The 24,542-nt window shown below is 45.1% G+C and overlaps 1 protein-coding gene across 5 annotated transcripts in view; it reads right to left on the reverse strand.

The window, feature by feature from the left end:
• The window catches only part of DENND1A (DENN domain containing 1A), a 405,649-nt gene that overhangs the window by 151,628 nt on the left and 229,479 nt on the right, over positions 1–24,542 (reverse strand). For all 5 annotated transcript variants that reach the window (XM_087822901.1, XM_016210953.2, XM_087822900.1 and 2 more), the window contains one exon: positions 14,437–14,482. In XM_087822901.1, the coding sequence (XP_087679027.1) occupies positions 14,437–14,482 (46 nt within the window). The remainder of the gene's footprint in view (positions 1–14,436; positions 14,483–24,542) is intronic.

Genomic DNA, 24,542 nt, shown 5'->3' on the forward strand with positions numbered 1-24,542 from the left:
GGAGCTACACATGGAGCCCAGTTGAACACCAGCATCTCTGTACTACCCAACTCCTCTTATTAACTGCTCTGACACATTGTTTCCATCAACAGAGGTATTGAGCAACTGTAACTTAACAGCTGTTAGGCAAGTACCAGCAGAATAGAGTCCTTAAGTAGCTTGGTGACTGGCCCAGGCTCCATTAAAGTTCCCAGGGGAGAGGATTTCCTACAGAATATCATCCCCATTAGGTGGATGAGAAAACTGAGGCTAAAGAGATTAAGTTCGCCCATGTTTGTACAATTGGCTTTTGTCAGAAAAGGATCTGAGTCAACGTTCTTTCTACTATGCAGCACATACAAAGTGTGCTCAGATGCACACGCATATATATGAGCACATAACAAAGAACAGCCTGGGGAGCTGGAGCTCCTAGGAAAGGAGAGAGAAGTCAGAGGGAAAGTGGAAAGGACAGGAAAAGGAAAGGCAAATATTCTGGTATTCTCAGCTCTTTATTCCCTCCTGAAATCTCAGATACACACATAGGGAAAAGTGACATTTTCCTTCCCTTCCTCGGGCCCCAAAGGTCACTGAGCTGCCAAGCAGTTGATAAACGTAGTGGCTTTTCTTTGGAGCCAGAAGTCACTGATTTGCTCCTTCCTGCTCCACAAAATTAAAAATCCAAGCCTGACAGTTCAGAGGACCCCCGAAAACACCGCTGCAATTTCCCAGTGTGCTTTAAACAGAAACAGAAGCTTGGCAGGGGAGGGAAGTGCTGTGAGCACCTCCCAGGTCAGGCCGAATCCGCTCCTCACAAGGTAATCAGCACTGACTCTCATTAACACGCCCAGAGATTTTCCAACCCAGGTCAGCGGAGGAGCTACTTCTCCATTCCTGAGCATCACCTGCTGCACATTCACTCACTCACCCATTCATTCACTCATGTGGTCACTCATGCATCAGCCAGTCACTCATGTCAACGTCACGCTGGGTCTTGAGGACAGAGATGACTAAAACATGATCTTTATCAAGGGGCTCCCAGCCTACTTGTGGGAGGGTGTGGATAGGGAGTGGTGGGAAAAATTATAACCAATAAACTTAAGAAAAGGCACAGTGAGGTATAGAAGAGACCTCTCTGATGGAACATCCCCTCCCCTGGCTGGTCCTGGACCCAGGGTGAGGAAGGCCCCAAGGCTGGTGTCCTGGCTTACTCGCTAGCGAGGTGGCTTTAGGCAAGGCACTTCGCCACCTTTAGCATCCATTTCCTTCTTGGTGAGATGGGGGTCGCGAGCCTACCCTTCAGGATTGTAGAGATGAAAGGAGGCGCTGGAGGGCCTGCGTTTCATAGACCGCCAGCCGTGCGGCAGAAGCTTGGTGAGTGCCAGCCGGTCTCCTTGTAAGACCTTGGTTCCGTGGCTCTGCTGAGGGCTCACTCTACGAGTCCAGCCTGGCCTTCTCTCTGCCCATGGAGCCCTCTGACTCTGCTGGTGTTTGCCTTAAACTGAAGCACCCTCCCCACTGCTGGAGACCCTGTTTCCTCACCAGTGCAAAGAGGGCAAGGGCAGTGCCAACACCTTTTGCCACTGCTGCAAAGCACCAGAGAGAGGTGAGGTGGCCGAGGACTCGGTGAACCGTGAGGATGCCCAGGCCCGGAGCACCCTGATCGTCTCTGGCCCCCAGCCCCTGCTCTTCTGTGGGGACTTCCCGACTGCTTCTCTCGGTCTAACCACGTACAGTGGGCAACATATACTTGAGCCCTCAGTTAAAGCTTGCTTAGTGATGTTTCTAGTTGTTTCCTGTGTACCTGTCACTTTTCCCTTAAAATAGCTGTTTTCAACCTTACTACATTCACATGTATTGTAGTAATGCTTACCACTGTCACCTATGAAGCACTGCAGAGTTTTTAATACTATATTTTAAAATCTATTAGTTCATCTGATCCTCAAAGCAACCTCATGGAATAGGTATTCTTACCCCCATTTTACAGAAGAGAAAACTGAAGCTCCTTCCCCAGGTCCTGGAGTGATAACAGAGCTAGGATCTGAGCTTGGACTGCCGGGCCCGAAAGCTTGGTACTCTTGTCCCTTCTGTGTAGCCCCCTCTACTTTCCTGGCTTAGCAAATACTGAGGACACTGACCAGGCTGCATATTTCTCTTGTAACCTCCATGGATAGGCTTATCATAGGCTAGATACATAACAGCAAACAGACCCTAAAAGCAGGGCCAGTATCATATTTTTCTTTTGTACATACTAAAACACTTCACACAACAAAATACTTGGGTTTGAATTCTAGTCCTGCTAATTGTTAGCTGTGTGACTTTGACAAGTTATTTAACTTCTCTGTGTCCAGATTTCATCATCTGTACAATACGGCCACCACTAACAGAGCACAGCTTGTGAAAATTAAATAATGAGTGTAATACATCTGGCACTATTTCAGAAATAGTATCCATCCAACTTGAAATGATGAAACTTGAATTTAAGAGTTTCACTGGGGGTATAAGGAGATGTTGGTTTCCTAGTCCCAAAATGGTTTGGGGTCACCTTCTCATAAAATAGGGCGTCGTTCCTCCTACATAACTGCCACTTGCCATCATTCATTCATCACTAAGCACAGCAAACCCCGACTCCCATCTCCACCTGCCTTTTATTTGAAATGTCAATTTTTAAAGAGTGGAGAGGTTGGAAACCCAATTTAACAAGCACACTGAAACATTGTTTATTGCCCCCATAAACATGGCTTAGTGAGAATTACGGACTTAATCAGAGTGAACTTATCTCCCGGTGAAAAGGAACACTTTAAATTTCAGAAATGGCACCTTCACTGTGAAAATCTCTTAACTTTTCAAACAAACTGCAGGGGGTCTTAAACATATGGGCAGTAAAGGGGTAGCCATTACTGTGATTTGTCTTGCCCAAGAGCCAAGGAGCCCTAAAGGTCCATGACAACTTTAAGATCTAGAAACAAAATTTGGAAAAATCATATTCAGGAGATGTGTCTCTAAAATCCTCCGAAGGGTCTGCAAGTGGGAAGTGACGTCTGTACAGCTGCTTGGGGCTGCCCAGAAGAAAGGCTCCAAGTCAGATCAGGCTACTCAGAAGCAGCAGCCCTGGGGAAGCTCGCCTCTCCTGTGCGTAAGGTGAAGCATTTAGCAATAGGTTGCATTCGGTGACCTGCTTTTCAGAAGAGAGGTGCCACCTAAGTCCCAAAGGCCGCTAAGTGGTTTGATTTTTTTCTTTTTAAACAAACGATTCCAGAGGATGAGGTCCAGTGAACCCCAACTTCCCCTCTGAAGCTTCATTAGGGCAGCTCTGACCATTTCAGGAAAGGTTTTCATAAAGACGTCCCATTTTGCAGGGAATGTATCAGCCTGGATGCCAGAGGCAGGAAAGGCAACAGATATAAAATTTTATTATTTCAATGCCCCAGTAGCAGCCAGGAGGACTTAATGAAATCACCAAGATTTACAATCTGAAATAGCTATTGCACAGACAGATATGATTAAGGGAGCTGCGCCCTCTGACCTTTCAACCCTTTGATCCTCGCACAGCAGGTGGCCTGGAGCCCCCTCCTGGGCATCTTCCCTCTCTTCCGACACTGCTGGACCTTGATGTGCAATAAGCCTGACCCTACACAGGTGACTCTCATGCTGCTTATCACCAGCAGCTGCTACTAATGGAACAGCCAAAACCGATTGGCCTCAAAACCCTACCCCAGAGGTGGGGGGAGAGGAATCTGCTCTGCAGTGTCCAAACAGCGCTGAAATGATGCTCAGTAAGTCAGCCCCAAGTCCACTTGTTTGCAATGCTTAATAACGGTATTACCAAAAACTGTCCTAGAAATGGAACTCTGTCTCTTCCGATTTATACTTTGAGTTAGGAAAAAAAAAATCACCTTTTAAAAAATAAATCACAAATCTCAAACAACAACAAAAAAAATCAACCCTGAAGTTCCAAATGCATCTCTCAGAACTTCCCTAAAACCATGTGGAGCAAATTTATACCAATGAAAATCAAAACAATTTTTGGAAACCTAAAATTGACTGTTTTCAGTTCCATGAAATTTCATTTAAAAAAGCCCATATGCCAAAATGTCCAAATTCTCTTATTTTTAAAAATTGGGACGACTTCCAAAATCATAGCTATCTTTTCCTTCCTTTTTTTTCTCTTCTAAGGATGGGTAATGTGCATATGTACTTATCGAGCTTCATAATTTAACCCATTCGGCCAGTATAAAATAGCTGCAATGAAATGTTGAAGAGGCAGGATATACATTTATTATCACTGTATCTTTCAAAGCAATTGATTCTATTTGGTTAAAGATGTGTCCTGGAGTCTAGGCAGCCCCAGTATGAAGCTTTTAGTTTTTTCCAGATATTTGGGTTTATGGAGGGAAGAATTTTAGGCAGGACACATAAACCTGTGGAATGTTGATAACTTCCAACCACAAAAGGAAACTTTAGTGTCACTGCTCACCATACTCAGGAAAAGCCCTGAGCCAAAAGCCTTTGATTCTAAACAAACATAATACGGTGGCCCCAATTCTTTGCCTGGTCATTAATGTCTGAATTCAATAGGCAAAGAAAAACTCCACTTCTTTGGTAGCCTAAGTGGCATATCTTAAATATTAAACTTTAAGATAATGTTGAAATTAGCTGAGAATCAAACAATATGTAAGGAGAGGCTTATACAGTTCAAATTTCAGTCACACATTTCTCTATGGATGTTTAAGCTTAGTACAGAGAGCAGTTTATGAAGAAATCAGTTTAGCAGGAATAAAAGGTATGGTTACTACATAGAGTTTGACCACTTTGTACAAAATTATTAAGCTAGCTTCTTCAGAGATACTACTGGAAATGCTTTATTAATACCTACTGTTGAGTGAGAGCCATAGTGTTTTGAACTGTTATCACTTTAAGGCAGTTGTCCCCATTTTGCAGATGGGGATGTTAAGGCACACATGCACAGAAGCTCAGTGACTTGCCCAAGCTGCACACAAATGGTGGAGCTGGGATTCAAACTCAGCCTCACTGCCTGCCCCCAAAGCCCATGGTCCAGCCACATTTTCCCCAACTAAAGCAAACAGAAAATGAACAAAAAGATCCTAAACAATAACATGCAGTAATTTGTGCAGAAAATGCTGGGTTTCAGCTTGCCTACACATTGCCTTGGCTCATTTAAAGGCCTTCTGAATCAATTATTTTAGGTCATTAAGAGGAAGTTTAATTTGGTTGACAAACACCCCCACTGTGGTGACCTCACATATCAACAACAAATGCCTGATGGTCACAAACCCGTACCATGAGTCTACTGAGCATGGTGTTAAACAAAACCACATGTGCCCGGATTCCAAGTGGGATTTGACTAGGCCAAGGGTACCGCTCTTCAATCACCACACTGCTGGTCTCTGAGCTCCCGCAATGGCCCCGCCCCTAATCACTTGCAAGGAGTTTATGAAAAGAAGTCACCAGTCCTATGTGGCTGTGCTCAGTTAAAAGTGCCTCTAAGCTAATGTCAAGTTAGAAAAACCCCACTCATTAAAAAACACAAAAAGAGGCTGCAAAGAGGGCACAGCCAATCTTTAATTGGGGGGGCATACTAAATAATTTTATTTATTTATTGAATTTATTTGGGTGACATTGGTTCATAAGACCATACAGGCTTCAAGTGTACAACTCAACAAAACATTATCTGCGCACTGTACTGTGCAACCGTCACCCAAAGCTAAGTCCCTTTCCGCTCCCCTTAACCCCCTTTGCCCACTTCCACCTACCCCCACCCCTGCAGAGCAGATGTCTTTTAGCTTGTTTGAATGAAAAATGATCAGTTCTACATAAATATAATATTGATACACATATACAGTAGGCCCCCTTTATCTGTGGTTTTGCTTTCCACGGTTTCAGTTATCTGCAGTCAACCATGGCCCAAGAATATTAAATGGAAAATTCCAGATATTCTGTGTGTGTGTGAGAGACATCACATTCACATAATTTTTATTATAGCATATTGTTATAATTATTCTATTTTATATTAGTTACTACTAATCTCTTACTGTGCTTAATTTATAAATTAAACTATCATAGGTATGTTTACATAGGAAAAAAGTATATATGGGTGAGGCAAAAGTAGGTTTACAGTTGTTCATATGGAAAATAATACAATAATTAATAAATAATAAAAGAATAAACTCTGTGTTTCGTGTACTCACAACTGTAAACCTACTTTCGCCCCACCCTGTACAGGGTTCAGGTACCCACTGGGGGTCTTGGAATATATCCCCTGAGGATAAGGGGGTACTACTGTAATAACTTCCATTTTTTGGTACCTGACATAAGGTAGGCACCGAATGTTCTCATTTACTCCTCATTAAAAACTCTTATGAAGTGGGAATCTACCCATTTTATAAGCAAGGAGTCTGAGGCTCAGAGAGGCGCCTTAACATCCCTTCTGCAAAACTGGCACCTCCCTCAAAAGGGTGACAATTAGAAATCATATGCTCAAGTGCAGTATTTCCAATAGGCATGTCTTAGGAGGACAGCATAACAGTAATTTTGTACGAAGTGGTCAAACTGTGTGACAGTCACCATACCTTTATCCCCTGCTAAACTGACCCCTCATTTACACAAAGGGGCATGTTTGAAGTCACCTGGTAGTGGCGGGGCTAGAATGTGAATCCCGTCCACATAACGCAGAGCCCAAGCGTTCTTTCCACTCTGCTACACAGCTTCCTGCATGCTACTGTATTCTCATCTGACAGGAATTTGATTAATTCAAGCTTCTCTTAGTAACAATTTATAAACTTTAAGTCTTCTTTGAAGTCAGCTTTAACACTGCTAAATGGAACTTACATATAATGATAGGAAAATTGGAAAACAAAAGCATCAATGATGGTTTCACGTTTTCTACTGGGATTCTCCCTCATATATTACTCAGTTTTTCTAAAATGTAACAGAGGCTTACCTTATCTCATAAGAGAACATTTCAGTCTCAACACATTAGCCTGAAAATGTACTGAGTGCAAGAGATACTGAAATCAGCCAGAAGTATTTGTTACTTTGATTACATAAATTACTACTTGAGCTTTAAACTGCCTTATATTAACCAATTCCAACGCTAGGGTAAGCGACATTTAAGAGTCACACTCGTTTTAAATACAGATGCACAGAGGAGGGAGCTCTGGGGGAAGCCCGTCAGGTGAGATGCAGGACCACTTTCAGGCCCTCAGTTGAATGGAGGTGCTCAGTTTGGGCTCTGAATGCTCTGGATGAGACAGAGATGTGATGTTTCCAGGATAACAAATAACATGCGAAGGAAACTCCAGCAAAAGCAAACTACTTACTGTCCAATTATTTGTTTCTTTATGTAATAAGGCAAGTGCCAGGGTTTCACTGATTTAAACTTTGCCTTTTATTTTTATATTACCAACTGGGAAGAATGTTTTGTACAGCATCTTTAAGAAGCTCTTCACATCCATTATGTCAGTTCATTCTCACAGCTCTCTGTGATGGATAATATAATCTAAATTTTACTGCTGAGAATGGAGCCGTGGAGAGGCTGGGTAACCCAGCCCCAGTCACAAGTGCACTCAGAGCTCCTCTCTGCAGAAATAGGAGGCTGCTGGACTCGAGCTCTCCCTGCCCTTCACCTCAGCCCCAGTGTGTGACACAGAGGCGGCCCTGAGAAGGAAAGGCTCAGGCAGCGAAGGGGCCTCTCTGCCTAGGACTGGGGTGAGGTCGGCATAATCCACATAGCCTGATGTGAGGGTGCAGAGCGGAGGCTCAAGGGGCTGAGGGCCTGCAAATTATATTACCTCTCTGAGCTTCAATGTCCCCCATTTTTGCACAAATATGGATAGCTCCTATGTGGCAGAGAGATTCTGAGAAATGCTCACAAGTGAAAACAGGTCAAGCACCTGGGACAATGTCGGGCATTGAGCAAGGACTCAGAAGATGTCCGTTTCCTCCCAGCCCTCTCCCTTTCTTGCTGAAGCTCTCTCCATGAATCTATGACTGAAACTACCAGGTGGAATTTTTCATGCAAACGTCACCTTCTTATAAAGCAGGAATATGATCAATTAGCACTAGCGAATAACTCACATGGAATTTCCCAATTCTTGTGAGGACACATAAACAGTCACCACTGATAAGGGGATAGGCTTACGGCTCAGAGCTTTGCATGTCGCAGCGTTGACGAGCGTGCACCACATCTTACTACCGTCTACCTTGGAGCCCTGCAAGCGAAGTGGTACAATGGCGACACGAAGTGCTCCTCTTCACTCACCACCAAACTGTTTGAAAACAAACACCTCCCTCCACCTTCTGTGCAGGGGTGGGGGTGCAGGCGGAGGGTATGGGTCCTAGAGACCAAGAGGAACTTCGACTGGGCACCTGGGCGCTGTCCCCAGAGCGGTGGCTCAGTGCTGTTCCAGGCACTTGGTACATCTGCAAAATCAGCTTTTAGGGGCCCCAGCTAAGCCTTCCCAGGTTCAGGATGGCGAGAAAGGGAGAGGACTGCTGTGAGCTTGGCCTCCTGAAATTGCACTGGAGGGAAGAGGTAGTGAGCGCCTGCGCATGTGATACCTGGGTCTCACCCCCCTGCTCCTACTGCCTGGAACTATCACTTAGTATATAACCTAAATTTATATTCTCAAACTGGGCTTGGAAAGAATATCTAATTCATAAAAAGCACTTGGAAACAGAAAGGAAAAGTCAGAATCTAGTAAAAGTGGTACTTAAAAACCTCGAAGAAAGCCATCACTACAAACACTCCTGCCACGGCTTGGTAGCAAGGGAACCATTTGGAAGCTTGGGTTTGGGACGCTAACACATCTGAATTTTATATACATGGTCGTGGTGTGTAATTTACTTAAGAATTACCTTGATCTTTACAAATATCAATTTACTTTATTAACATGGTTAAGCAGTTTCCAAGCATTTTATATGGAAGGACTGGGTTTCTAATGGCCCAGAAGGAGAAGGCCTGACCATGTCCCTCCCCTATTTACACTCTTCAATGGCTCTCTGTTGCCCTATAAAGTTCAGACTCTTTAACACGGCTTACAAGGCCCTGGATGGCTGGCCCTTGCCTGCTTGCCTCAGCCTTATGTTCCTATCTGACATCGAACTACTCATACTTCCTGAGATCCCACAGGCCACACTTTAAGTCCTTGTCGATGCTGCTACCTGTTCTGGCTGAATTATTTATCTATTAGGTTTAGGCATTCCCTCCCTCTGAGCAGCACAGCCCTCAAGGCCAGGCACGGTGTCTCCCCTACCAGAGCCTACAGCATCCCAAATTCACTGCAATTCTTCTACTTGTCTGCATCTGCTCTAGACAAAGCTCTGTGAAGGCAGGCTTAGGCTGCAGTCACTGTTCTAGACAGTTTCCTAGTACGAGGCCATGGCTGGGACGCATGAGGCTCTCAAATGTTACCGGGGAAGGGGACGCCTGCTGCACGTCTACCGCGGGCCAGACGCTGGGCTGTGCCGGACGTGTACAGGACTCATTTACGGAATCCTCACCACAGGCTAAGAGCTGGGTACTGCCCGCTGGTACCGATGGAGAAACCAAGATACAGAGACAACATACCATGCCTTGAGTGACTACAGCTGGCAGAGTTCAAGTAGGGGGCTGTTAGTGCATTTATCAAATTCCACAGGCGTGCCGCTCCCATCCCTGGTACAATGCCTCCAGCACTGCAGACCAGGGGAGAACGGACACACACACACACACGCAACAATTTTGTTGAAACTCTGTTTCCCTAGAAAATGAGAATGAGAGTGATGATCCTTGGAACCTAAAATAGTGTCCCTGAAACACTATTTTAAAGCCATCAACTTAATGTAAACGGCTTTAAGGCCACTGACAAAATAAAAACTGTTGGCTGTTGGTCTTTGTTGGATTCTTTAGGTGCCAGGCACTGTGCTAGGCACCCTATAACCATCATCTCCCTGTATCCTCCAACAACCCCATACAGGAGGTATAGCCATTGCCCTTGCTTTGCAGTAAAAAGGAAGCTCGGAGTGAATTACCACCTCAAGTCACACAAGCAGGAAGGAGGGGAGCCAGAATCCCAAGCCCGCCTGCTGCCCCTCGGGCCTGGGTGGATCTTCCTTTCCAGGCTAACCTGAGCCTCTGTCTGGAACCGTGTCATTGTTACCATCTCTCCATCCTCCTTCCTGACCACTGTGCCACCATGAACAATATAAAATACGCTGATGTCACGTGGAGGCTGTACACCAAGCATTGTTTGTGAGGCTTAGAAAGGAAGGTCTTCATTTATCAAAAAGAAGCACCTGCTGCCAGACGTGACCTGGCACCTGCTCCCAGACATGGCTCAGAAGAGGGGCTACAGCAATATTCCTGAACTAAACCGGGGTCAGAGAATAAAAGGAAACAGTCACTGTGTAATCTGGCCACGTCTTGGTATTTCCTAGCTGCCAGCTAACATGCACGCTCTCCAAGAAGAAGCTAGGTCTATGCCAATTCCCTTGGCTATCCCGCTAACTTACCACTAGACTCGAATTAACGTTTGCTTAACTGAGAGAGCGATATAAAGAGGCAGAAGGGGGTAAGAATGAGGAGGAGCTATATACATGTTTCTCTAGAAGGAAGGCAGACTCTTTAAGGTGACTAGGTTACCATTTAACAAACGGCAAGGGCATCCTGTAAGAGCATGAAGACTAGAATTAGGTCTTTCCCCAAAATAACCTTTTCCCAATTGAGAACACTAGGTTATAACTTATATTTCTTTTTGTGCAACAAATGTGAGTGTCATAAAAATGGTTAAAAAGTCTTCCTATGGTAGCTTTTTCTAAACTTTTATGAACATCTGCCACATTCATTTGAAGTTTAAAAAATTCTGGCACATATGCAAAGGCATAATAAGGTGCCTATAGCTTTCAAGAAAAAATAACAAGACAGTCAAAAATAAGCCTTTTGCTGAATTGCCAGTGAGAAACTAACATGGGGAAGAGATGGGCTTCCCGAGCTCCTTCCTTCAAGAGCTCGCCTTTGGCCCCAGGTGCAAGCTCCTGCCCCAGGATTACAGCCCATAGTTCCTGGAAGACATCTCACGGGAAGCACCTCTCTCGTCTGAAGGGTGTAACAGAACCACATAAACCCAATCAAAAGCATGACTAGAGGGCTCCAAGTCTGAGTTAAATCCCCGGGAGGAGATCAGGGCTAAATTCCAAGACTGATAGCTCACGGCTGCCCGGCACGCCCTGGAAATGCTGTTTTGTTGAGAGTGCCCAGCTGGCTTCAAGTGGGCCGACTGCTATTCTTCTTTCAGTGCTGACCACACAGGAGCTCAGCATGCAAGCTCCTCCCTGCTCTAGCTAATGGATACGACTAAGACTAAGATTTGTCTTGGCCGGTGCTTCCCGAATCTTCTCACCTTAAGGCCTTTCGAAGGCTGAGCAGAGCAGACTTGCACCCACTCACCTAAGTGCAAAACTCTGTCACAAGTTTTAGCTTAAAAATTCACTCATATTTTGCACCGAAATGTTTTATTAACAAAAGGTCTTGTTTTGGTTTTGATCCTCACACCCAAGGACATTTTTTCCTTTGCTTTTCAGGGGGGTGGGAGGAATGAGGGAGAGACATCGGTGTGAGAGGGGAGAGAGACACATCAATTGGTGGCCTCCTGTACTCACCCTGACCTGGGGGCAGGGATGGAGCCTGTGACCAATGTACGTGCCCTTGGCCGGGATCGAACCCAGAACCTTCCGTCCAAGGCCGACGCTCTAACCCCTAAGCAAAACTGGCTAGGGCAGGCCTTGTTTTAAGTTACTTACAATCATATAAAAGTAAAACAATGCACTCTGTTCATCTTTAAGAAAAATGATGGTGCTGGGTTCTCTGAAAACAGTGATGCTGTGGAGGGCTCTAAATGTGCTCCGAATTCAGTTTCCCAGGCACTCACTCAACCCTTTTCCTAAAGCACCTGCTCGGTGCCTGGCCAGGTGCTGAGGACACCACAGTAAATGAAGCACAGTCCTTGTTCCCAAAGAACTCATGCTTCAAGGGATGGTGAAAAGAGAGAAATGGGGACGCAAACAGAGCAAGAGGGACAGTAAGTGAAAGACAATGACAAATGGGAGGACTTGGAAGAGCTGGCGAAGGGCAGAGCCTGGCCAAGCAGAGGTATGGGAACGTGAGGATGGCTAGGGATCAGTGAGCACACTGGCTATCAAGGGACAGTGAGGGGACAGAAGGCTGACAGCAGCAGAGACTGAGCAGGACTCGGGGGCAAGCAGAGGGAGACTGGAGGGCAGGCCACTAAAGGTAGAGTGAGCCAGTAGAAGCCAACCCACAAACGCTGGGACTATGGCTGGATTTTATATTCGCCTTCATACCTCCAGGACCTCGCGAAATGTCTGGAACACAAGAGGCCTTCATTTTACTTAGCAGATAAATGAATAAGCTTTGCAAGAATTCAAGAAAAGCAAAGGAAAATGCCAATGGAGGCAGTGAGGAAGGAACAGGGAGAGAGACACTTAGATTTGGTGACTATTTAGAAAGAGCAAGGCAGAGGAGCAATCAACCCTGCTCAGCGCGCCCCACTTTGGTGACTGCATGCAGTGGCACCATTCACAGGGTGTGCGTGTGTGCTTGTGGAGCTCTGAGTCTGAGACATCTGTAGTAAACCTAGGTGAAGTTCAACTGGTACTTGAAACGCTTGGACCTGTGTTGAGAGAGAGACATGCTACTGTCAGAATCACAGCTGAGAGTGGCTGACATCACCTTGGTAGCTGAAACAAAAAGCCTTGACGAGATGACCAGAGGGCACGTAGAGAAGCAAAACAGGACAGGTCTAGGAACCCGGACTACGCTGAAGGTAAGGGAATGAGAGGGATCCGCAACAGCCTTGCTGGCACAGTCTGGTGGGCAGGAGGAGGGGCAGCAAGGAGCTGTGCACTCCAACAGACCAAATGGTATTTAGATTAGTGTTCAGACTCTGTAACAATTGGCACCAAAGGCCTATTAGGAAGTGTTCAATCTAAAATTTTCACACAGGAGCTTTGAATACACCCCCAAACTTGACAAACAAAGGTAAAATACCCAAGAAATCTCTTCAATCTGATCTAAATACGCCACCCAAGATAGTCCATAAACTGTGTGCTGTATGTGCTCAGGGCTGGGTGATGACAAGGAGGAACTGTTAACAGAATGTAGGAGCCACATGGCCGTCCTGTCAAATTAGAAATTTGAGCAGATTTCTGTGGTCTATTTTGATCAAGATTCTCAATGTCAAACAAACAGGTTTTTCGATAACCAACTTGTTTCATTTTCGTAAGCACAATAGCACAGTGTGCAACAGTTAGCGAAGAAGCAGGTGGTCCTCGTCGACGTGAAATGCAGGGACCAGAAGAAGAGAAGTAGCACTTCCTTTAAGACATGCAAAGCATCATCACAGACGGGTATGGCTTCAGATTTTCCCTCTGAGAGCTGAGCTCCTGTGCAAAACAGGCAAGCCCCCCACCTCCCACCCCATTTTGCTCTAGTACAAATTTAAGCTCTCTCCGAGGAGGGAGAAGCGTGTAGGGTTCATATCTGCACACCAATAGCACTCACAAAAGCACAGATAAGTCCTTGAAAAGAACTGCTATCTAATTGGTACAGCCATGCAGAAAGCAATCTGTCATCAGTCATAGCTTTACCAAGCGTTTCTACATTAGGGGCTCTACGCTGAGGAACTAAGTCAGAATGCAGATAAAACCTTATGCATAAAGATGTTCACTGAAATGCTACTTATATTGTGAGAAACGATAAACAACCCAAGTGTCCTACAATAACAGGAAAATGGTTAAGTTGTGATACAGCCAAACAGCAGAATGACAGGTAGCAAAGTTAAATTTATTCTTACTGAGAGTAAAGAAAAAGGTGTAGAAATCCCCATGCCATAATATTACGTGGCATATAAAAACATAAAATTATATATAAAACACATATCAATTATATACATTTATACAAAATACTCATAAAGACTAGGAAGAAGAATAGTAAAATGCTAACTGGTTGAATTTAGAATAATGGTATTGTAGATAATTTTAATTTTCCTCTTATACTTTTTACACCACATTTTCTACAATAAAAAATGTTACATTGTTGTAGTGATTTAGACTAAACATCATTTTGAAAAGCAAATAATTTCCCTTCCCTCGTTCAAATCTTTGAGGACCTTTTTCCTCCTGTCTCTTCGAACTTCACTCCCTCACTCATGAAAACTGACGATCCCCACGCAGAGAGGAGAAACACTGGAAGCCAGGGCCAGTGGAAAGGCTTAAGGGCAACGCTCAGCTGCGTGCACCTGGGAGGGCACCGGGCACAGGTGCTGCTTCCACACGCTCCCACGTGGGGAGCTGTGAATCCACACACATCTTTTCCACTGCCACATAGCAAAACAAAACAGCAAGTAGGGAGATAGGGGGTGGGGTGGGAAGGCACCAACTTACCTCCATTAAACTTAAATGGATTCCTATGAGGTAGGGCATGGGAGCACTGTGAAGAGAAACAGAGACACACAGCTGCTTTAATGTCTGTTGCTTCCGACACAAAATTACAGATGGTTCACTATTTGGAGAAAAACTGTTTTAATAAACGTATGCACAGTTACATTTCCTTTCACAACAAAAACCCTAATATGACATTTTGTTCCCAAGTCTAGAAACTTTAGAAGAATTTCAAAATATGGGTGGCACTAGAAGCTGCACAGGTGGTGGGAAGAACCGACTCTCGCATTAGTCCCTAAATAGCAGCCAGGCAACTGCATGGCCTCAGTTGCCTCATCTTTAAAATGGGATCTTGGAAGCAAACTCGCAGAGGTTTCTATCAGAATGAGAAAATAAATATACATCAAGTGATTGGTAGAGTTCCTGGTTTAAATGGGAACTATTATTGCCATAATTACAACAGGAAAAGCAATTAACAAGGTTGGAGAAAGATTTTTTTATTTGTTGTTTCCTTCTGCCATGTGATCTAACTGTCCACTCTGATTCAGCACAGCACACGGAGAGCTACCAGCAAGCATCTTCTCCCCAGCTGCACACATGCCATCGATGACACTACAATTCAAAAGGCCCCTTCAAACGACTTCATTCACAGGGCAGTGGGTTTCTAGGTTGGAGGCTGAGCAGGAGGTGAGAACCCAACTCCGAAAGTTTGAAAGCTGGGTATTATGGATTGACTTCCTTTGGTTTCAGGATTCTGTGTGCCTGTGTGTACACACACACACACACACACACACACTCAGGATTCTGTGTGCCTGTGTGTACACACACACACACACACACACACACACACACACACTATCATTTACGACGTTACTTACCAATGATAAATGTGCTGAGCATTACATGAGGAAGTTCCAATTCATCTTCCTAATCCACAGAACGACTATACAAGGTAGGTATGATCCCCATTTTAGAGGAGGAGACAGGCCCAGAGAGCTTAAATCACTTATCTAACGACATAGAACAAAGTAAATGGCAAACCTAGAATTTGACTTCAAAGTTTCTTCCTCTGTGCCATACAGACTTTGTGATATCAAACCTAAAACTCCCAGGCCCCCTCCTACATGACCTTTATCTTGGGGGTAGGTGACGGAGGTCAAGAAACAGGAAGGAAGGGAGCAATCGGCAACTTTCCTATATGTCTCTCCAGCATGTGATACATCCCGTGAAAGGTGCAAAGGGTATTTTATGAGCCGAGGAGCGATACCTGGCCAGGTACCTTTCCCCTGGGGGCAGCTGGGGGAGTGGGAGCAGACGTAGGGGATGGCTTTCTTGGAGAGGGTTGGGGAAACAAGGAGTGATAAGAGAAACGATAGGTCTGCTTCCAATTTAATACTAAGGAGTTTAGGCTTTTATCCTGAAAGCGATGGATAGGCAATGAAGGTTTTAAAACATCAGTTGTGCATTTTAAAATTGCTCAAACATTTAAAAATAAGAAAGGGCACAATTCCCTCATTACCATTTGACAAATAAAATTCTTCAAGCAAAAATCATTCCCCGGAATATAAAATGTCCCCCTTCCTAAGATCTCAGCAGTAATATATGTGGGGAGCCTGTAAAACAGACTTGAATATTAGCAGCACAGTTTGGGAACTATTCTTCCGGAAGACTTTTGTATTTGACAATAGCCAGAGAAAGAATTATACACACGACTGCGGTGAAAGTGGAGTTGTCTTTTTTCTCCCTTCTCTCCTTTAAAAATAGGTGTCTGCTGTGCGCATTCAGCTTCTCTTCGCTTCTAGGGGCAAGGAAATGCCCTACGATATTTTCCCCCTTAAACTGTAAACCATTAGTTTAGCTGCCAGCTACACAAATGCTCAAACTTCCCAGTGTGCCTGGCTCTGCTGTCCAAGTTTTTTGCAGTGTACACTGAAATGAATGTGTTTCTAATTAAGTAGCTTCAGGAAAACGACAGCTTCAATGTCAAAAATACAAAGTCTGAACCCTGGCAGGAAGTCTTAGGACTACAAATGTCTCATCTAGTGGAACCTCGCCTAATGTAATGAAAGGAAGCAGGAAGAGTGCAGAATTCCAAGAAAATGGCCACTTACTAATGTGTCCAGAAGCACAGCCTGACACATAGGAGGGAGGAAAAATCAAATCCACAATGTTTAACCAAATCTTATCAACTTTGCCAGCTCCTACTTTCAATCATGCAATTGACCAATGACCCCGACTTTTACTTAGCACTTCAGAACTGGAATTGCAATCAATGAATTAATGCACAGAAAAAGACATCCCGACAACTGTGAGAAAGAGGGGAAAATAAATACCGACAGCAAAAGCCTCTGTATAATTCAGCACAAACAGAGGCTCTTACCTGAAAAAAATATTTTCTAGAATTTCAAATATGTTGGTTTTCATGCCATGCCCTTTGTCCTGCAATAAAAATCAATGACATCCTGAGAGAGGAAGAGGAGCCTGACAAACGACTGCAGATGCAGGAAGGGACAAAGTGGGACTCACTCTTCAGTACTGTTAAGTGGGCCTTTTTTATAGCCCAAGAATTTTCCAATGAGTTACCATGGCCTGCCATAGAAATGTAATTTCTTAGCCAAGTATTGTTAGGGCTGCAACAGCTCTGTATTTAGAAAATATTTAAAACATTTATTCTGAAATCACAGCAGCTCCATGTTTCGTATGAATGCAAATTTAGACACATACCTTTTACACTGTCATCATTTGCTTACAAAGCCTCAAATGCTTCCCTGAATCTACTGCATTTTTTGCTCTGCATATTTACTGATTACAAATTCCAAGTGGGAAGAAGGAAAAACACACACACAAAAAAACCTAGAATCTCCTTAACATCTCAATGTAACTAAGTAATTCCAGGTGTGTTCTGAAAACAATTTCTATTCTCATTATACCTCAGTAGTCATTGCTGCTGCTGACTCACTTTCTTTGGAAACTTTCCTATGGCTTTTTATTGTAAAGGGAAATTTTTCTGAGGGGAAAAAATCACTGACCCATGATCACGTCATCTTAACACAACCACTTTCATTATTGTACTATTCTCCTCCAATACTGGCTTACCCCAAACAAACATTTTTATATCTCTGAAATTACAGAGTGCCTGTATTTTATTGTTTTCTCCTTGGCTACATTAACATTTCCCATATTTTACTATAATATTTGTGATTATTATTTTAAAAACTGTGTAACAGTCCACAAAGGATGGATATACCATAATTTACTGAACACTGTTCCTAGAATTAGACATTAAGTCACTTCCACCTTTTCACTATAAGTTACATTTAATGAAAACAAACAACTTCATGTGCACAAATTCTCAAACATGGAATTACTAAGTCAAAGGGCAGGGCTGTTTGTTACATCTTTTGTTGTATCTTGGCAGAGAGTTTTCTAGAACAGTGGTACTTGCCCAGTGGAAATCTTTCAGGACTGCAGCAGGGATTAGAGAAATCTATAAAGTGCCTAGCATAGGAGCAGCACATGGCGGGCTCAGTAAGTGACTGTCATCACATCTAAATGGGTTCTCTTTGAGTACCTGGCATGGATGGCAACTCTGGACCCATCCTCTTATTATCTAAAGAATGGTTTCCTGTTCCTGCCCCTGTTCTGATGGATACCTGGCAAGCCTTGGTGAGGTTGGTCAAGATTCCATGATGAATGTGGGGTGCTAGACCTGCGTCCTCCCTACACATGGGCTCCTCACTCCAAGCACACTCTCCTGTCACCTGTCTACTTACTGAGCTCAGTAGGGTTATTCTTTTTTTAAAATTCTCACTTGAGGACATGCTTAGAGAGACAAAGGGAGGGAGGGGGACAGAGAAAGAGAGAAGAGAAACATCTATGTGAGAGAGAGACATCGACTGGTTGCCTTCTGTACGCTCCCTGACCTGGGATCAAACCTGGTATGGGCTCTGACCGGGTGTCAAACCAGCAACCTTTCGGTGCCCAGGAGATGTTCCACCAATTGAGGCACTTAGGCCAGGCTTTTACTCTTGATTTTATGTACTACCAAGAAGGCAAAAACTACCAAGTAAACTATGATTTATTACTTTCTTATCATGTAGAATGACAAATTTTAAAAAGCACTCATCACTCTTGGGCATACGCTGAAAGGAAACTACAGCAAAATGAACTGGTTAAGCTAGTCCTCAAAAAGCCCTTCACACTCAGATCCGACTCACGTGAATCACTTTCTGATTCGGAGTCATCAATGTCTGTTTTTCCCAGGGTATCTCAGAACAAAACATAATAAAACTTCATCTACTAGAAACTACCTTCCTTTATTAGGTCCCAGAAAGAACTTGTTTGTTGTTTTTCAAGAAAATATGAATGCAAATATCTGTTTCACTAATAGCAAAAAAGAAACACACACACACACACCATGTTCTCTGCTCTGGTACCTTTCAGCGTTCACAGCAATTTTATATTTCAATGCAGAATCTGATTGAAAGGACATTTTAAACAGCAATTAGACACAACATGTGCAGAACCAACAAAAGACGTCACTAAACTAAAGTGGTGATAATATTAACAGCTATGACCAAGTCCACGCATAGGCAGGCCATGATACCTGTGTCACAACTGCCCTGTGGCTAACAGCGACTGTGCGATATCACTGTACACCTCTGAGGAACAGAGCAGGGTATATCTGCACTGGGCCTTCGTTCTCTGGGAATTATTGCTATCTTCCACATTTTCAGAATGGGAGACAGGCTCAGAAAGGTAAAGTAACTTGCCCAAGGTCACACAGCTAGCAAATAGAGCCATATTCAAACTCAGGGCCGTGGAACTGAAAGCACATGCTGTGCCCATGGTGCCCTATGGGGCATACTCAGTACTCCAGCCAAAGGGAAGAAGGGAGTGCTGGCAGCCACGGGGGCCATGCGGCCAGAACTCTTCCGAACGCTGGGCCTGGGATGCACTCCGCTTCTCTTCCAGGTAAGGCCCACAGCACGAGCTCATTCCTCGCACTGACCAGGCATGAATGTGGATGCTGCAGGCTTATTAATGGCCCTGTGGTCCCTGTTCATTATTAGTGCACTTTCACAATTTGTTTAATTCCTTTCCCCAGATAACTCGAGCCCTCTTAATTATGTTCCCTTGAGGTGAGCAGCAACTAATTGGAAAAGAGTCAGGTGAAATAAAAAAAACCCCACATGCTGGCTGCTCAAATACATAAAATACAGCTTCTAAGACAAGGAGAGGAGGGGAACACTGGGTAGAGGTAGGAGGGCCGACCCCCAGGTGAGCGACACCTCTTCTACCTCAGAAAGGAGCCAGTTTAGAGCTGCCCAGGGGTTTGGAAGATCCAGTTTTTCTTTCCTTTTATCCCATATAAATGCATAGTTAGCATTATAATTTACACCTCACAGTACCCATCTCACTTCTGAGGCACACCACCTTAACCAAGTACCCCGATGGGCAAAGGGAATCCCACAAGTCTTTCCTCAGCTCGCCATTTTTCAAGGAAAGGAAAACTCTGAAACAAGTCTCACTTGTTTGAGCCTTCCTTCCTTCCTCCCTCCCTTTCTTTTTGAAAAGAAACAACAGTGTGAACACAGCTGTGCTAGCATTTTAAACTCTGTTCTGGAATGACGAGCCTGGCGTTGTTAGGTTCAAGGGTAAAGGAACAGGAGAAAGAACAGGAACAAAGACCACACAGCTCATCGCGCTGGAGAAGCCAAAGACCCACAGCTTTGGTCTTGCTGAGAGCGACCAGAGGGATGGTCCGGAGGCTAAAGTAACGGCCGGCTGCACAGGGAGCCGGCGAGGGCAGCCATCATTCACAGCCTTTGCCGGCACTGGGCTACGGCGAGACGGGCATCTTCTCACTGGGCCCTCACGACGGCAGTGAGGTGGGTACTGTCACTACCACCGATGTACAGACGAGGCAATGAAGGCAGGGAAGCCAAACAACTCATTCAGGCCACGCAGCTAGTCAGCAGCAAAACTGAGACTAGAGCCCAAGTCCGTTTTGCTAAGATAAAGCCTACTGTTTCCCAGACCAGCAACTACCCGGCCGCGAAGGAGTGGAAGGAGGTCAGGAGGTTTTCTCGAACCTGCTTGAGGGCCAGCCAGCAGCTGTGCCTGTCCCTGGCCCCTCCACACTCTGTCTGAACACCCCCCTCACCGCGGGCACCTCTTGTTCCAAACCTGCCTCGGGCTCTTCGTGGGCCTCAGTCCCCTCTCCCCGAAAGTCCTGCTGAACCTGTGCTGCCCCTCAAGCCCCAGGCTCAGAGCGCCCCTGTGGTTGCTAACGCCTCTTTTTACAGGCTTTCGTCCAGGCTGTCCATTTGGCGTAAGTCATGTCAAAGTTGTGTGATTATTCTAGATTGTCACGCACAGGAGAAGCGGACTGTTTCCCGTTTCCTGAGTCTGCAGCGGTCCCATGTGCAGAGCAGGAAGCCCGAGGACAGCAGGGCGGCTGCGTGCTGAGCGCTCGCCAGCCACCAAGGGCTGGGAGGGGGCTTCAGCTACTTCACCTCATTTAATCCTAAACTATCCAATCTGTACCCTCTATTTCCCAGACTGAAAAGGGGATTCTCGGAAACTTGCGCGAGGTCACGGCTGAAGGTGACTCCAGCCCAGATACTTCTACTTCAAAGTCTCTTAGGTTATTCTGTTAAGTATGAACTTCTCTTACCATTATGTCACACTTAAGAAAAAGAGTGGTCATTTGATATTTATACCTGAAAAATAAAATAGCAAGTGGCACTTCATGGCCAGAAGAAAAGTGCATTTGCCTTACTAGCTTCAGTGAATTAACCGATGCTCTTTTTTGTTCTAAACAGGATTGAAGGCAGTTTACATGAATATGTTCAATACAGAAGTAAAAGTAGGAAAGGAGACCGGGGCAAAGAAGAAAATGCAAGCTGGGGTGAGGCTGGCACCTCAACTGTGTGCTGCGGGGCTCTGCACACCTGCTGGGATGCCCACAAATCTGCCTCTGAGGACTCCAGCTGCCAAGCCAAAGAGGGAAAGAGGATCGTAACATGATTCACAGTGTCCACAGAGAAAAATGTCACTCGGGTGCTTGAACTTTTAAAAAGCAATGGGGAGCCCTAGCCGGTCTGGCTCAGTGGTTAGATCGTCGGCCTGCAGGCTGAAGGGTCCCAGGTTGCCTTCTGGCCAAGGGCACGCGCCTCCGTTGCAGGCTCGACCCCCAGCCCTGGTCAGAGTGAGTGCGGGAGGCAACCAGGGGATGTGTCTCTCTCACATCGGTGTTTCTCGCTCTCTCTCCCCTAACTCTCTCTCTCTTCCACTCTCTCTGAAAAGCAGTGGAAAAATATCCTAAGATGAGGATTAAAAAATAAAAATAATAAAATAAAAAGCAATGGGAGGGAGGGAGAAAATTACCATCTTACAATGATTTATAACACTGTTCTCAGTGTTTTCTATATGCTGGTCAACTAGTCAACAAATATTACTATGGATCAAGTACCACGGGGGCTGAGGACAGAGAAGAGAAAAAGAGTGCTGGACCCTATTTTACGGTTAATGGCAGACATTAAGCACACAGATTCCTGTGTGTGTGTGGCTGCTGCAGGGACACTTACAGGTGCTGTGACACCTCATTTCATCCTTGCAGCCATCCTGAAAGCCTCATCTCCATAATTCAGAGAGGAACCTGTGGCTTAAAGAGGTTAAGTGACTTGACAAAGGTTACAGCTGGTGAGGGCAGAAAATACTGCTTGAAAAGTAGAAGGGGTGTGAATGCCATGAGCTAATCAAGGTTTTCTTGGGGGAAAAGGTATTCAACATTCTGCCTCTTTTTCAACCGGCCCTCCCTGATTTATGATCAACAGCAGAGGATGAGGGTCCCTGAGAGGACAGGAGCAATTCCAGTTTGGGAGAGGAGGCAGAGACCGCCTAGTTTCCACCTGCAATTTTGGCAGCCAAACCACAGGGCTCACCACAGTAGAGGAGCTTGGCATGTGTGCAGTAGGCACTGGAGATGGTCTGCGAATCTGAGACACGAGTATATCACTGGAGCTGAAGGGTGGAGGGGGGATAGGGAGGACAATGCCCTTCTGAGTGTGGCCCTGTGGCTTCGTGGAATAGTAGCTCTGGGGGTTGGGAGAGATGCCTTCTGGAGCTCCAAGCCACTGAACTCAACCAAATGAACACTTGAGTTACAAAGATAATGACTGGAAGAAAACCTGTAAGGTCAACATCAAAGCCTGGAGCAGCCCGCCCTTCTGTGCCTCTTTGGTCTACCGGAAGGAGACAGACTCGGAAAACATCAGGAAGGGCTCCATGGCTAAGACCACTGGAGCAGGAGAAGTTAATCACAGAGGAAAGGTCAGGAGACAGGGCTCTCGATTGCCCCAGAGAGTTCAATGAGAACCATAACAGCTAGAGCCAGCTGCTAAAGGGAAGTCTCGGGTTGTCAGCCACCAGCAGCCCATGCGACCCTCATAGAAATGCAGGGATAAATGGGGCACAAAAGAAATGAGGAGAGAAAAAGAGAAAGAGATCTATAGAAAAATCAAGAGAAAGTAACAAAACAAACAAACAAAAATGTAAAAGCTGAAAATGCAACTGGTAATAAGAGGAAAGGACTTTCTCTCTCTGTGTTCCAGGACTAAGACATGTCACACGCCAAGATGCACGGCATCCGATTTCCTTCTTAGCCTCTCAATCTATATGATGTTTAAGGGGAAGACAAACCCACAGCTGAGAGATGACTCCAAGCCTAGGCCTGTGCTCGTACTTCATGTATTGTCCCTTATGCCCAAACTCAGAGAGGCAGGGCCATATCTCAAAAGCCCTGCACTGCTGCAGCTCTGTGATGAGGGCATGACATGGGCTGTGGATCCTGCTCTGATAGTAACTGGGAACACATCTAGAATGTCTCTGTTGCTGAGACCACAACACTATGCCTCAGAAGTTTCAGAGTTTTGTAAGTGCTGGGTTCATGACTGGCTCCGGGGCAGGGAAGAGATGGAATTACATATAGAATATGTCCCAAGAAATGGAAAACCAGGCCTAGGCTGGTCACATAAGCAGAGATGGAGCCAGCTCTGTCCCATGGAGGCTAGTCAGAAACTGGGCCGGAGAGGCAGGCTGCTGCCCAGGCCCACATCAGGCAGCGGGAGGGGTTCTGGAGGGAGGGACCGTCAGGGCAGGTCCAGATGTGCAGATGCAGCAGTAGAGGAGGTGGATGGCCATGGGGTGGACAGGCTGCAGTCAGAGTTGGCGGGTGACAACCACCTTCCCCAACCGGGGAAGGGTCATTCCCATGGTAAAGGGACACCCTGACAGTTTCAGCACCACTGCGAGGATATCACTGCTGAGCCAGAGGAGAGCCGTCAGCTGTACTAGCATCTGTGCTGTCAGGGGCACCTCAGAGGGACCAGGTGAAGGGCCTGATGCCAACCATCTACATAGTCTACTTGGTTTCATAGAACATTTGCTTTTTGCTCTATATACTTTTGGAAGGTTAAAAAACTGTGTTTTTTAAAAAATATTAAGGATGAATTACCTTACTAACAACAACAAAGAATGTATTAAAAATCTAATGGATCTGGTACTGGATATTGGTGATGGTGTACAACCTTGTGAATATACTAAAAACTACAGCATTGTACACTTTTAAAAGAGTGAACTCTTTGGTCTATGAATTACATTTCCATTTAAAAATCAAATGGAGAACTTGAAGACAGTTTTCCTATAGAACTTATGATATAGATAGAGATTCCTACAGAATCTATAGCACAGAAGATGCAAGGAGCCTATTCTCCCGTCTCTCCTATTTTTCCACCAGGAAGACAGTTCATTTGGAAACTCTCCAGAGCTTCCTGCAAAGGCTCTGGGCATTTTCAGCTTGGAGCCTGACTGGAGGAAGTAAAGGGGCGTTACAATATAGGGCTAAGTGGCCGTCATCATCTAACAGCTTCCTTTTAGCTGTCCATTGGCTGCCAGGCTCTCTGAGGAGAACTGTGCTATAGTCTTGTAGATGAGGAAACTGAGGCTCAGAGAGATGATGTGATCACCCAAAGACATATTCTCAGAAGGACCAGAGCCGGTATTTGGACCCAGAACTTTGACTTCCAAGCCTGAACTCTTCTGCT

Source organism: Miniopterus natalensis, chromosome 12 (assembly GCF_054644295.1).
Source record: "Miniopterus natalensis isolate mMinNat1 chromosome 12, mMinNat1.hap1, whole genome shotgun sequence".
Lineage (NCBI taxonomy): Eukaryota > Metazoa > Chordata > Mammalia > Chiroptera > Miniopteridae > Miniopterus > Miniopterus natalensis.